The 15,888-nt window shown below is 42.8% G+C and overlaps 1 protein-coding gene across 1 annotated transcript in view; it reads right to left on the minus strand.

The window, feature by feature from the left end:
• npr3 (natriuretic peptide receptor 3) overlaps window positions 1-15,888 on the minus strand; it is a 211,077-nt gene that overhangs the window by 83,348 nt on the left and 111,841 nt on the right. Inside the window, exon 2 of the mRNA XM_034169735.1 lies at window positions 4,243-4,365. Within this exon, the coding sequence (XP_034025626.1) occupies window positions 4,243-4,365 (123 nt within the window). The remainder of the gene's footprint in view (window positions 1-4,242; window positions 4,366-15,888) is intronic.

The following is a 15,888-nucleotide window of genomic DNA, read 5'->3' on the forward strand; positions in this document are numbered from 1 at the left end:
GAATCCACCATCGACAGATTTTATTTGTGTCCAGAGTTTAAGAATCCAGTGATCAATTTCATATTTATTTACTTTAAAATGTTGTTTACATAGAAAACCCGTAAAGCCTATTTTTAGTACACAGAAAATTCACATATGAGAAGGGAATTGATAAGGAATCAGATCAATAATTGGAATCGATAATGGCATCTATTGATAAAATCTTATCAATACCCATCCCTACTCTTGACACAGACACACGGACTGTCCAAAATCCACAAACAGGATGTGCCACTCAGGCCTATTGTATGTAGCACAGATTCCATCACATACACTCAACAAAAATATAAACGCAACACTTTTGGTTTTGCTCCCATTTTGTATGAGATGAACTCAAAGATCTAAAACTTTTTCCACATACACAATATCACCATTTCCCTCAAATATTGTTCACAAACCAGTCTAAATCTGTGATAGTGAGCACTTCTCCTTTGCTGAGATAATCCATCCCACCTCACAGGTGTGCCATATCAAGATGCTGATTAGACACCATGATTAGTGCACAGGTGTGCCTTAGACTGCCCACAATAAAAGGCCACTCTGAAAGGTGCAGTTTTGTTTTATTGGGGGGGATACCAGTCAGTATCTGGTGTGACCACCATTTGCCTCATGCAGTGCAACACATCTCCTTCCTAGAGTTGATCAGGTTGTCAATTGTGGCCTGTGGAATGTTGGTCCACTCCTCTTCAATGGCTGTGCGAAGTTGCTGGATATTGGCAGGAACTGGTACACGCTGTCGTATACGCCGGTCCAGAGCATCCCAAACATGCTCAATGGGTGACATGTCCGGAGAGTATGCCGGCCATGCAAGAACTGGGACATTTTCAGCTTCCAAGAATTGTGTACAGATCCTTGCAACATGGGGCTGTGCATTATCCTGCTGCAACATGAGGTGATGTTCTTGGATGTTGGCACAACAATGGGCCTCAGGATCTCGTCACGGTATCTCTGTGCATTCAAAATGCCATCAATAAAATGCACCTGTGTGCTTCGTCCATAACAGACGCCTGCCCATACCATAACCCCACTGCCACCATGGGTCACTCAATCCACAACACTGACATCAGAAAACCGCTCACCCACACGACGCCACACACGCTGTCTGCCATCTGCCCTGAACAGTGTGAACTGGGATTCATCCGTGAAGAGAACACCTCTCCAATGTGCCAAACGCCAGTGAATGTGAGCATTTGCCCACTCAAGTCGGTTATGATGATGAACTGGAGTCAGGTCGAGACCCCGATGAGGACGACGAGCATGCAGATGAGCTTCCCTGAGATGGTTTCTGACAGTTTGTGCAGAAATTCTTTGGTTATGCAAACCGATTGTTTCAGCAGCTGTCCGAGTGGCTGGTCTCAGACGATCTTGGAGGTGAACATGCTGGATGTGGAGGTCCTGGGCTGGAGTGGTTACACGTGGTCTGCGGTTGTGAGGCTGGTTGGATGTACTGCCAAATTCTCTGAAATGCCTTTGGAGACGGCTTATGGTAGAGAAATGAACATTCAATACACGAGCAACAGCTCTGGTTGACATTCCTGCTGTCAGCATGCCAATTGCACGCTCCCTCAAATCTTGCGACATCTGTGGCATTGTGCTGTGTGATAAAACTGCACCTTTCAGAGTGGCCTTTGGCTCCTCTAGTGGGTAACTCAGACCACCATGTGGAGAACACACAATATTTTGTGAACAAGATCAAGGACCTTCAGCTGGAGGCAGATGAAACTATGGTGTCATTTGATGTGACATCGTTGTTCACCTGCATCCCCACCGCTGAGGCCATCTCAGCTGTGAGGCAGAGACTGCTGGAGGATATGTCTCTACTTGAAAGGACCAAAGTCACACCAGACCACATCTGACAACTCTTGGAGATCTGTCTTAACACCATGTATTTCCTGTTTAGGGGTAATTACTACAGGCAGATTCATGGTTGTGCGATGGGGTCTCCGGTATCCCCTATTGTGGCCAATCTGTACATGGAGCTAGTGGAGAAGAGAGCCTTGGCATCATTAACGGGCATCTCTCCCAGTCACTGGTTCAGATATGTCGATGACACATGGGCTAAAATCAAGCAACAGGAAGTTGAGGACTTTACAGAGCACATCAACTCGGTGGACTCCAATACCAAGTTCACACGTGAGGATGCCAGAAGCAACCATTTAGCCTTCTTTGATTGTGTTGTTATGATTGGAGAGAACAGGCAGCTCCAGACAGGGTTTAACAAAAACCCCACTCACACTGACCAATATCTGCTCTTTGGTTCAAACCACCCCCTTGAACACAAACTCAGGGTGATCAGGACTCTTCAACACAGAGCCCTACAGATGCCCACAACTACAGAGGGAAGGGCTAAAGACCAATAACTTGTCCAGAAAGCCCTCATAATATGTGGGTACCCACGATGGTCCCTGGATAAAGTGCAGAAGTCCCAGAGAACAAAGAGACCAGAAAGACAGGAGACGAAGACAAGAAGAAGAGGAGTGTCTCTCCCTTATTTAGCAGGAGTAGGGGAAAAACTACAGAGGATCTTCAGACAGCACAAAATCCCAGTTTACTTTAAACCTGTTAACACCTTGAGACAGAAATTACTTCACCCTAAGGACAGGATCCCTAGTTACAAACAGAGCAATGTAGTGTACTCTATCAGATGTCAGGAAAACTGTAACAAACACTACATAGGTTTTGAGTATATTTCTTATTGTTACATGGGAAACAAGGTACCAGTAGATTCAGTAGATTCTCATGAATCCAACAAGACCAAGCATTCATGATATGAACACTCTTAAGGCTATGAAATTGGGCTATTAGTAAAAAAAAAAAAAAAAAAGTAGAAAAGGGGGTGTTCACAATAATAGTAGCATCTGCTGTTGATGCTACAAATTCAAAACTATTATGTTCAAACTGCATTTTTAGCAATGCTGTGAATCACTAAACTAGTATTTAGTTGTATAACCACAGTTTTTCATGATTTCTTCACATCTGCGAGGCATTAATTTTGTGGGTTTGGAACCAAGATTTTGCTCATTTACTTGTGTGCTTGGGGTCATTGTCTTGTTGAAACACCCATTTCAAGGGCATGTCCTCTTCAGCATAAGGCAACATGACCTCTTCAAGTATTTTGACATATCCAAACTGATCCATGATACCTGGTATGTGATATATAGGCCCAACACCATAGTAGGAGAAACATGCCCATATCATGATGCTTGCACCACCATGCTTCACTGTCTTCACTGTGAACTGTGGCTTGAATTCAGAGTTTGGGGGTCGTCTCACAAACTGTCTGTGGCCCTTGGACTCAAAAAGAACAATTTTACTCTCATCAGTCTACAAAATATTCCTCCATTTCTCTTTGGGCCAGTTGCTGTGTTCTTTAGCAAATTGTAACCTCTTCTGCACATGTCTTTTATTTAACAGAGGGACTTTGCGGGGGATTCTTGCAAATAAATTAGCTTCACACAGGCGTCTTCTAACTGTCACAGCACTTACAGGTAACTCCAGACTGTCTTTGATCATCCTGGAGCTGATCAATGGGTGAACCTTTGCCATTCTGGTTATTCTTCCATCCATTTTGATGGTTGTTTTCCGTTTTCTTCCACGCATCTCTGGCTTTTTTTGTCCATTTTAAAGCATTGGAGATCATTATAGATGAACAGCCTGTAATGTTTTGCACCTGCGTATAAGTTTTCCCCTCTCCAATCAACTTTTTATTCAAACTACGCTGTTCTTCTGAACAATGTCTTGAACGTCCCATTTTCCTCAGGCTTTCAAAGAGAAAAGCATGTTCAACAGGTGCTGGCTTCATCCTTAAATAGGGGACACCTGATTCACACCTGTTTGTTCCACAAAATTGACGAACTCACTGACTGAATGCCACACTACTATTATTGTGAACACCCCCTTTTCTACTTTTTTTTTTTGTTTTTACTAATAGCCCAATTTCATAGCCTTAAGAGTGTGCACATCATGAATGCTTGGTCTTGTTGGATTTGTGAGAATCTACTGAATCTACTGGTACCTTGTTTCCCATGTAACAATAGGAAATATACTCAAAACCTGGATTAATCTTTTTAGTCACATAGCACTACTATTATTCTGAACACTACTGTATGAAACTGGATGAAAAATGAATTGACAACACAACAACATTTCAACTGTTACTTTAACAAAAGCATGAAATTGAAGCAGACTGTCAGAGATCCATACCATAGGAAGAAGCATTGAAGAGCTCAATATTGAAGAAGATGTAGCTGCCGTTGGTCAGCTGCCATCTTTGTGCCGCCAGCATGAGCTCACGAATTTCATTTGCTCCCATACACATGATGACCACTGCAGGAAGACAACAGGCAAATGATTAGTGATGCTGCTAATCAGGGAGGTTACAGGAAAGTCCTTACATATTTGGACAGTGACACTTTTTTTTTGGCATTTTGGCACCATATATCACTAGAGTGGAGTTGAAATGCAATAATTAAGATGTGGGTATAGTGTCAACTTTTAGCTTTAATTGAGCAAGCTTCACAAAAATATTGCGTTAACCATTTAGGAAACAGACTCCATTTTCAGAGATCATAAGTAATTAGACAAAGCACTGGTTTGCATTTTTGAATGCAAACCATCACTTTTACAGTCAGTTTTCATTACACAAGTCAGGGGATGAACACAAACATTTCCAAGTCAGTGAATATGACTTAGCCTTCATTTACATCAATCATTAAAACATACAAACAACATGGTATGATATGTTAAAGATGTGAGGAGGAGGCAGTTCTCAAAAAATAGAGTGCCTGTGAAAGGAGACAAGTGAAGGAAGCTATCAAGACACTCAATAAAACTCTGAATGACTGACAGGCTTCTGTGGCTGTGACTGGAGAGACTGTTTACTGTGATGTAAAACAATACACCGTCAATGTACACTGTGATGTACAGCAATACACCATCAATGTACACTGTGATGTAAAACAATACACCGTCAATGTACACTGTGATGTACAGCAATACACGGTGGATGTATCATTCGTATTATTATCATAAGTTTTATTGTGTTATGATGTGTTTTATCCTTGTGTTCTTTTACAGTTTTGTCTTTTTATTGTGTTTTTACATTTTTAATTCAGTTTTCTCTTTTCTTATGCTGTGTGAAGCGCCCTGAGGCGATCTCATTGCGAATTGGCGCTATATAAATTAATACATTTGAAATTTGAATACACTGTGGGCGTACGCTGTGACGTACAACAATACACTGTGGATGTACATTGGGCCTCATGTATCAACGTGCGTACGGCGATATTTGAGCATATATGGGGTGTACGCCAAAATGGCTGCGCTACTTGGCATTTATCAATGTGGTCGTTGGCGTACGCTGCGCTGAAAATATACACCAGGTCGAGAGGTGGTGTAAATTATACACCAAAATGAACCAGCGCTGGAATCCACGTAAAAATGAAGATGATCAACATGATAAACAGTCCCATCATACAAATCAATGCATATGTTACATAAATAACACTTTCCTGATTATACTACATAATAATCAATACAAATCCCGCTTTTGCGGGATTGCTGGTCTATCGAGCACGATCCGTGGTCACAGCGCTGACTGCTCACCTTTTTTCTCCAGACTTCGAGCCTGGAGCCAGAGCAGCGCTGAGCTTAACTTTATGTGGTGTGACCATTTTAGACTATGAAATTGATAATTACAACTGTAGTGTTGTCATTCCCTTCGCCCGTGTAGCAATCAGGTTTTGTCGTCTCCATTCGTTTGTCACAATAAAATAAATAAAGAAATACATCTTAAGAATAAAGAAATCTGTAAAATTACGTGTCTTATTAATTGAGTGAGCAAATATCCACATGTCAAGAATTATTGACATGTGAAAAGAGAATACAGTGGTCCCTCGCTATAACGCCGTTCACCTTTCGCGGCTTCGTCGTTTCATGGAGTTTTTAGTCCAATTTTGCATGTTTTTTTTTTTTTTTTTACAGTGTTCTGTGTGTCTGTTTATAAGAATCTTCTTGCCCAGAAGAAAAAAGAGCACCAACAACTACTCATAACTGTGTTTGTCAAACGGAAACAGACACCTGCAGCCAGGTTTGAGTGGAAAAAGGCGCAGCGTCAGGACGCAGAGGCGTGATCTGTGAAATACTGGTCAGTCACTATTAATAATTTCTTATGTGTCCGACCTCGTACGTTGATTGTTACAATTAAATTTGTTAGTTCTAAAAGCCATCATAATCGTTCATTCCAACAAGTGTGCTCGTCAGAGTCGTCAGAGAGCTACGTGTTGTCAGAGCGAGCTGCAAAAAGTTTGTACCTGAGTTTCAGAGGTGGTGTTTGTAGTTGCCATCTGCCACCCCGGTGTTTGCCAACCCGGACAGTGGGAATACCACCTCAACCGGCAACGTAGCCCCGCGACTGGACAGCAACAACGTCCGAGGCCCAACGTGGTGAATTCACTGAGGCCGCGTGCTGTGTCATTAAAGCCGCGCGTCACGAGTGCCGCTTCCCCGAGGCCTCGTGCAGCCACCGCGGATCCATCAGCGCGGAAACACCGAGGCCGCGCGGCACCAGCGCAGTGCAGATCCATTCCGGTGACAAACAACGCAGGCTGTTAACATCGGCGATCGTCAAGCTGCCCATAAGCCGACCATGGGGCCTAAGAAGGTTCTGACAGCGGAGGAAGGTGACGATATTAAAAAATCTCTGGACTTTCTATCAGAGGAGATTTCTGTTGTGAAGCAGCAACAGAAATCAATCATGGATCTGGTGGAGGAGTTGAAGGCATTACGGCTCCAGAACGCCGAGAAAGACCGGCATCTGGTGCAGCTTGAAAATAGAGTGGCTGAATTGGAGCAGTACACCAGGATCAACGACGTCATCATCACAGGTCTTCATATCAAACCACGGTCCTACGCACGGGCGGTAACAGATGAGAGCAGAGGGGATCCCAGTGAACAGGAGGTCAGCTCTGTGGAAAAACAGGTTGTTGATTTCCTCCTATCTAAAGGTATAGAAATGGATTTAAATAACATTGAAGCGTGCCACCCTCTGCCCCGGAGAAATGACGGTGATAAACAAACCGTCATCATGAGATTCATCAACAGAAAAACACAAAACAGCACTGTTAAAACAAGGAAGAAAACTGAAAGGGACAAACGTATTCATCAATGAACATCTCACCAAACGGAATGCCGACATCGCCAGGAAAGCACGCTTCTTAAAGAAACGGAAAAATCCAGCACACCTGGACTTCAAACTGTAAAATATTCATCAAACTGAACGGATCACCAGAACAAGCAAAAGTCATGACAATAAGGAACATCGAGGAGCTGGACAAATATGAACAATAGGTATGAGGACTCAAACACATCACAGCACCATGATGCAGACTGGAGCAACCCACTCATCCACATCATCTACACCCGGAGACAAGAGAGACATAATGACCAAGGATAATGATCCCTTTATTTCTGCCCAGGAGCTCTGTCTAGATACATTTAATTATAATAACTCTGCTAACCACCCCTTCGAATCTGAAAATGATCCTGATACCTTTTTCAGTGAGAATATTGTGAGACAGTGCAAATATTTTACAGAAGAACAATTCAAAAATTATAAAATCAATGATGAAGATTTTTCAATTATACATTTCAACAGCAGAAGTCTTTCTCGTAATCTGTCCACTATTAATGATTGTTTGAAAACATCCAAAAAACGTTTTTCAGTTATTGCAATTTCAGAAACATGGTTAAATGAGGATAATAAAGATCTGGTATATCTTGATGGTTATGAATTGTTCCTGGTTAATAGGCAGACGAGAAGGGGCAGAGGCGTTGCATTGTTTGTAAGGTCAGATTATAACTGTAAACTCATTAACAACATGTCATTTACAGTGGACAACATCATGGAATGTGTTACCATAGAAATGACATCTATAAACTCCAAAAACATAGTTGTTAGTTGCATTTACAGAGCTCCTGGGACAAATATTGACACCTTTGAAGACATTATCTTAGGAATGTACAACAAAATCAACAGAAATAAGCATTTATTTGTCTGTGGAGATTTCAATATAGATTTTTTTTAAACCCTCACAATCATCCACAAATTACCTAATTTATAAACACCTTGTACTGTTTAGGACTGTTTCCAACCATCATTCATCCTAGCAGAATAACTATGGATACAACAACTCTCATTGACAATATTTTAACTAACGTTATATCCGGTAATCTTAGTGGGGGACTACTGGTCACTGATATCAGTGATCACTTGCCAGTTTTCTCAGTCTTTGCATTGGAGGGTTGTTGTAAGTATCGAAGCAATATCAAATTCATGAGTAGAAAAGTAACACCTGAAACAATTGATAATTTAAGGGAGGATTTATCAAGTCAGAATTGGTCAGATGTTTTTGTTGATGATGTTGACAGGTCATATGATGCTTTCATTTCCATTTTTTCCAGTTTGTATAATAAACACTGTCCATTTGTTGACAAAATATATAGAAATCAATATAGCAACAAACCATGGATAACTAAGGGGCTTCAGAGGGCATGTAAAAAGAAAAACGTACTATATAAACATTTCATAAAACTACAAACTAAGGAAGCTGAAAGTAAGTATAAAACATATAAGAATAAGTTAATCAATATCATGAGACTCAGTAAAAAAAATATATTATATATATATATATATATATATATATATATATATATATATATATATATATATATATATATATTTGAAATGGAATAAACAAATTAAAATGTGTAAAAAAAAAAAAATCATTTATAGGAAAACATTCTATTTTTATTTCTTAAACAACTGTTTGGGCCTGAAAACAGTTTGGTCTTATTTTTCTACTAAGGTTTGAACTTTGAGAGTGTTTACACACAAGAGAAAAGTGAGAAAATGTTAATGCCTGATTGAGAAAAGTGTATAAAGTGGTTTTACAGGGTTTTTACAGCTTTAAAATGTCTATAATTGTTGGGAAGGTGTCGTAGCACGGACCCACAACAGGGGGCGCAAATGAACGGACAATGAGTAAGCCAAAAGGTAACAATTTAATGTTGTGACAATACACAACTAAATATACAGAAATTGCAAAGTCAATTAACACCAGGTGACGTGTGGGCAGGCTCGAAGATAGAAGACCCCGACGAGAGAGAGGCCGCGTCCTACACGGCCTCCACCACCAACGGTCTGAAGAACACCGGAGCCGCCAAGTCCCGAGTCCCCAGGTGACCTCTGTCTTCGGCTGTCGAACCTGGTACTGCTGGCAAAAAGCAGAGACAAGATGAATGAGTGTAAGTCCTTACACTCAGTGGTCTATAGTCTGTACACAGTCAGGAGGAGGACCTCCACCTCCGAATCACACACTCGTGCAGCTCCTTGTGTAACCACTTATCTGTAGCGCAGTCGTCGTCGTCACGCCACACGCCAATTCCCCAGATAAGGGCGAACACCACAGGATACCGGCTGCAACAGAAGTTCAGAATCCACTCAACGATATGAGTCAGCAGAGAAGTTACCTCTCGGTAGTCGTTTTCTCGGCGGGGAGGTGGAGTTGCAGTCCGGCTTAAGTACTGGTGTAGATGAGTGACAGCTGGTGTGATGAGTGACAGCTGTCACTTCCTCTGGGTCTAGCGCCCTCTCGTGCTTGGAGCCCGCACTCCAAGCAGGGCGCCCTCTGGTGGTGGTGGGCCAGCAGTACCTCCTCTTCAGCGGCCCACACAACAATAATAATTGTAAAAAAAATAACGCTGACTACGTCGCGGACTTCGCTTTTTGCGGACTATTTTTAGAACGTAACTCCCGCGATAAACGAGGGACCACTGTAACACTTTTTTGATTATACTACAAAATAATTAATATGACGGCCGCTTTTGACGCTCTATTGGCACGCGTCGTGATTGGTGGAGTTCTTTTTCTTTGCTGTCTTCCTGGCTTCCATGTCGTAAAATGAGGGTGTGTCTGAAGCGGAGTCTGAATATTTATAGGCGTGTTTATTATAATTACGATTGTTTTCACCTGCCGCATTTATCAAGGTCACGTCAGGCGTACGCTGGAAATGGGCAGGTGTGCACTGCTTGATACATGTCACAGCAACTTTGGTGTACTTCAAATTTACACCATAAATTTACGCCACAAGTGCGCAACTTTGATACATGAGGCCCATTGTGAGGTACAGCAATACACTGTGATGTACACTGTGATGTACAGCAATACACTGTGGATGTACACTGTGATGTACAGCAATACACTGTGATGTACATTGTGATGTACAGCAATACACTGTGGATGTACACTGTGATGTACAGCAATACACTGTGATGTACACTGTGATGTACAGCAATACACTTTCATTTTTTTGAAAAACTAATTCATGCATTTATTTCCTCTAGGCTGGACTATTGTAATTCATTATTATCAGGTTGTCCTAAAAGTTCCCTAAAAAGCCTTCAGTTAATTCAAAATGCTGCAGCTAGAGTACTGACGGGGACTAGAAGGAGAGAGCATATCTCACCCATATTGGCCTCTCTTCATTGGCTTCCTGTTAATTCTAGAATAGAATTTAAAATTCTTCTTCTTACTTATAAGGTTTTGAATAATCAAGTCCCATCTTATCTTAGGGACCTCGTAGTACCATATCACCCCAATAGAGCGCTTCGCTCTCAGACTGCAGGCTTACTTGTAGTTCCTAGGGTTTGTAAGAGTACAATGGGAGGCAGAGCCTTCAGCTTGCAGGCTCCTCTCCTGTGGAACCAGCTCCCAATTCGGATCAGGGAGACAGACACCCTCTCTACTTTTAAGATTAGGCTTAAAACTTTCCTTTTTGCTAAAGCTTATAGTTAGGGCTGGATCAGGTGACCCTGAACCATCCCTTAGTTATGCTGCTATAGACGTAGACTGCTGGGGGGTTCCCATGATGCACTGTTTCTTTCTCTTTTTGCTCTGTATGACCCACTCTGCATTTAATCATTAGTGATCGATCTCTGCTCCCCTCCACAGCATGTCTTTTTCCTGGTTCTCTCCCTCAGCCCCAACCAGTCCCAGCAGAAGACTGCCCCTCCCTGAGCCTGGTTCTGCTGGAGGTTTCTTCCTGTTAAAAGGGAGTTTTTCCTTCCCACTGTAGCCAAGTGCTTGCTCACAGGGGGTCGTTTTGACCATTGGGGTTTTACATAATTATTGTATGGCCTTGCCTTACAATATAAAGCGCCTTGGGGCAACTGTTTGTTGTGATTTGGCGCTATATAAAAAAATTGATTGATTGATTGATTGATGTACAGCAACACACTGTGGATGTACATTGTGATGTACAGCAATACACTGTGGATGTACATTGTGATGTACAGCAATACACTGTGATGTACACTGTGATGTACAGCAATACACTGTGATGTACATTGTGATGTACAGCAATACACTGTGGATGTACATTGTGATGTACAGCAATACAGGGTCGATGTACATTGTGATGTACAGCAACACACTGGATGTACATTGTGATGTACAGCAATATACTGTGGATGTACATTGTGATGTACAGCAATACACTGTGGATGTACATAGTGAGGTACAGCAACACACTGGGGATGTACATTGTGAGGTACAGCAACACACTGGGGATGTACATTGTGAGGTACAGCAATACACGGTGGATGTACATTGTGAGGTACAGCAACACACCGTGGACGTACACTGTGATGTACAGCAATACATGGTGGATGTACATTGTGATGTACAGCAATACACTGTGGACGTACACTGTGAGGTACAGCAACACACTGGGGATGTACATTGTGAGGTATAGCAACACACCGGGGATGTACACTGTGAGGTACAGCAACACACTGGGGATGTACACTGTGAGGTACAGCAACACATTGGGGATGTACACTGTGAGGTACAGCAATACACGGTGGATGTACATTGTGAGGTACAGCAACACACTGGGGATGTACACTGTGAGGTACAGCAATACACGGTGGATGTACATTGTGAGGTACAGCAACACACTGGGGACGTACACTGTGATGTACAGCAATACACTGTGGATGTACATTGTGAGGTACAGCAACACACCGTGGACGTACACTGTGATGTACAGCAATACACTGTGGATGTACATTGTGAGGTACAGCAATACACTGTGGATGTACATTGTGAGGTACAGCAACACACTGGGGACATACACTGTGAGGTACAGCAATACACTGTGGACGTACATTGTGAGGTACAGCAATACACGGTGGATGTACATTGTGAGGTACAGCAACACACTGGGGACGTACACTATGATGTACAGCAATACACTGTGGATGTACATTGTGAGGTACAGCAACACACTGGGGACGTACACTGTGAGGTACAGCAATACACGGTGGATGTACATTGTGATGTACAGCAACACACCGTGGATGTACATTGTGAGGTACAGCAACACACTGTGGACGTACACTGTGATGTACAGCAACACACTGTGGACATACACTGTGATGTACAGCAACACACTGTGGATGTACATTGTGAGGTACAGCAATACACTGGGGACGTACATTGTGAGGTACAGCAATACACTGGGGACGTACATTGTGAGGTACAGCAATACACGGTGGATGTACACTGTGAGGTACAGCAATACACGGTGGATGTACATTGTGAGGTACAGCAATACACTGGGGACGTACACTGTGAGGTACAGCAATACACTGGGGACGTACATTGTGAGGTACAGCAATACACGGTGGATGTACACTGTGAGGTACAGCAATACACGGTGGATGTACATTGTGAGGTACAGCAATACACGGTGGATGTACATTGTGAGGTACAGCAATACACGGTGGATGTACACTGTGAGGTACAGCAATACACGGTGGATGTACATTGTGAGGTACAGCAATACACGGTGGATGTACATTGTGAGGTACAGCAATACACGGTGGATGTACACTGTGATGTACAGCAAATTGTTTTACATTGTGATGTACAGCGATGCATGCGCATGCACACGGTGATGTACAGTGACACACCATTGAAGTACATTTCACCGCGCAGTAGAAGACAACATGTTTTTTGGGTTGTGTTTGAGATGTCCCTTCAAGACAAGAATCAGCTGAAGCAAAATTTGCTTCCAGTAACGTCACATCCTGATCACTGTTCATTTGACAGACAGCTGATCTCTGCAGTATTTTCACTGTGTTATGATCTGCCTGAAGATAATTACACACAAATACTATTGCAGTAATTTTTAATTGCCTCCTCTCCTATGAATAAACAGATGAAACAAGGCAATATCTCCCTCTACAGGTTGTTTCTTAAACTGATCTGCAGGGTCAGAACACAGTTCATCATATATGAGCTCCATTAGTCACTGAGCTCAGCTGACAGTGTGACAGTTACACTTTTGTGACCTTTAACAATAGCAAAGCTAAGTGAAACAACGATCTGTTGGACTTCTAGTAAAGTAACTATAATACTTCAGACGATGAGAAATGTCTCAATATGTGTAAAAGGTATTTGGTGCATTTCCTGAAACACAAAAATCCTGTGATAGACTCACAGCTTCTGTCTGCTTTACTGATTTACTAATTAACTGACAACTAATTCTAATGTTTGTTGCAGAGAGAATAATCAGAAATAAAGCTGTAAAAGTTTTGAATTCTGAAGACTGACTGCGAGCTGTGATGAAGCTTGAAAGAAAAAAAAAAAGTAAAAAAATTCATGTTTAAAATATTTGCTCATTTTAAAATGAATCTTTGGATGAAACACTACACTGTACACGATTCCCGACACTTGGTTGTGCCTGTTAGTGCACGCTGTCCCAGCATGCATCGTGCATCCTGCTACCATGTACTGGACTGTCTCTGGCACATCTGCACAGCCTGGAACCTGGGTTGTGTCAGCTGTGGTTAGACTCCTGCCTCTATGGATGTGGTGCTTAGGGTTTGTTCTTGTGCTGCCACGAGCAGAGTCTCTGTGTTGTCCTTTAAGCCGGCCTTCTTGATGTCAGTCACTTCCTCTGTCTGCCCGTTTTTCATCCCATAGAGTTGCTCCTCCTTCTGTTCCTTATCGACGTCTGTGTTCTGCTGTTTGAGGCACTCTTGCAGCAGAAATTCTGCCCCGTGTTAGCCAGGCTGGCCAAGTACCTGCTGTTAGTAGCCCATCTATTTGTGCTGCCAGGTGCTCATGGAGTGCCGTTAGCTTCTGCAGCCAGTGGGTGTAGATCATATCCTGTCCTTCATGCCCTTCATGCCTGAGACGCGTTGTTGGATTTCTGCCTTTGTAATGTTGACTGGTTCTTGTTCTGGAAGGGCTCTGCGGTTAACTTTTAGGTTTTCCAGCCCCTCGGCATTGGTGTTGAGTGATGTCTCTTTCTCCCAGATCTTCTTCCAGTATTACCCAGTCTCAGCTCTGGGAGGGTTTTCCTTTCTGCTTTCATTTTTCCCTTGCAGCTGGGAGTACACCTTGGATGGATAATTAGAGAACAGGCCATTTATTTTCTTGGCCTCTCTGGAGTATCTTCTCAGCCAAGCAGCCAGAGCTGTGAGCCTTTGTTTGGCAGTTTCTGGGGCCTCAGTTATAGGCATCTTGTGTTTCTTATACATCCAGGACCTTTTTCTCATGACGCCCTTTTGTACTTCTGTTGGTCAGCTGATGTCCTTCAAGTCTTCTTCTCCATGGGGTGGGTTTCTCTGCATGCATTTTTGATGTTACAACCAAGTATGTCAAGGATTACTGTGGCAGTGGTGTATACCATCACACTGGTTCCTGTAATGCTGGTAGTGGGGATGGTGAGTAGAGTTGTATTAACGTCTGCAAGTCTCTCTTCTGGTGGGACTTTGTTAGTGAGAAGGGGGCATCATGCTCTTAGTCGTATCACTGTCTGCTAAGTATGGCCACAATTTTCATCCTCAGCTTAGTAAATACATCTGTCATAGCAGGTGTCTGGGTATCATCCACTTCCTTAACACTACTCTCTCCTACCAGGGTCTGTTCCTTATGTTCACACTGCTCAGTACTGTACTGTTGTTGCCTCTGGATCACGAGTTTCGATAGTAGCTTCCTTCTATTGATGCACTGAAATACCAGGTGCTTCTTGGCCATTGTGGATGTTGGTCTTCTGCTATTCCATAGGTCCCAAATGCATTGCATGTAACCATCCAAATTGGAAAAGCAGCCAGACAGGATGGGACAGACATTTGTACAGCCGTGTACGAAACCAGAAACCAGCAAGAATGTGCAGAATTCACCTCCAATGCAAGCAAGCAAGGAATGGGGTGTGGCAGAGCGAGCACTGTTGTCCACACATCTGAAGACCTGCAGGATGTTGAATGACATCCAATACATGAACTGATTACATGTCAGTACAGGGGTTGGATGTCCCTTCCCCCTTCCGTTGCATGCACTCCCTGTCTCTGAAAATCAGCTGTTTGGGGGGACATGGCAGAGTGAGTGCTGTGGTCTGCTCAGCTGTTTACAACCACACACACACACACACACACACACACACACACACACACACACACACACACACACACACACACACACACACACACACAGCGGGATGTGTGGATGATCCAGCCTGGGGCATGTGCAGCGCTTCGATCAGCTCTTATGAGCACACACGTGCAGCAGTTTGAGCAGATGTGGGAGCGCCATACCTGTCCTCTCTCCAGGATATGAGTCCACCCACCACTTTAATCATATCTTAGATCTTGTTCTGACTTATGGTATGGAAATAGAAGACTTAACAGTATTCCCTGAAAACTCCCTTCTGTCTGATCATTTCTTAATAACATTTACATTTACTCTGATGGACTACCCAGCAGTGGGGAATAAGTTTCATT

The sequence above is a fragment of the Thalassophryne amazonica genome, chromosome 5 (assembly GCF_902500255.1).
Source record: "Thalassophryne amazonica chromosome 5, fThaAma1.1, whole genome shotgun sequence".
NCBI classification, from domain to species: Eukaryota; Metazoa; Chordata; class Actinopteri; order Batrachoidiformes; family Batrachoididae; genus Thalassophryne; species Thalassophryne amazonica.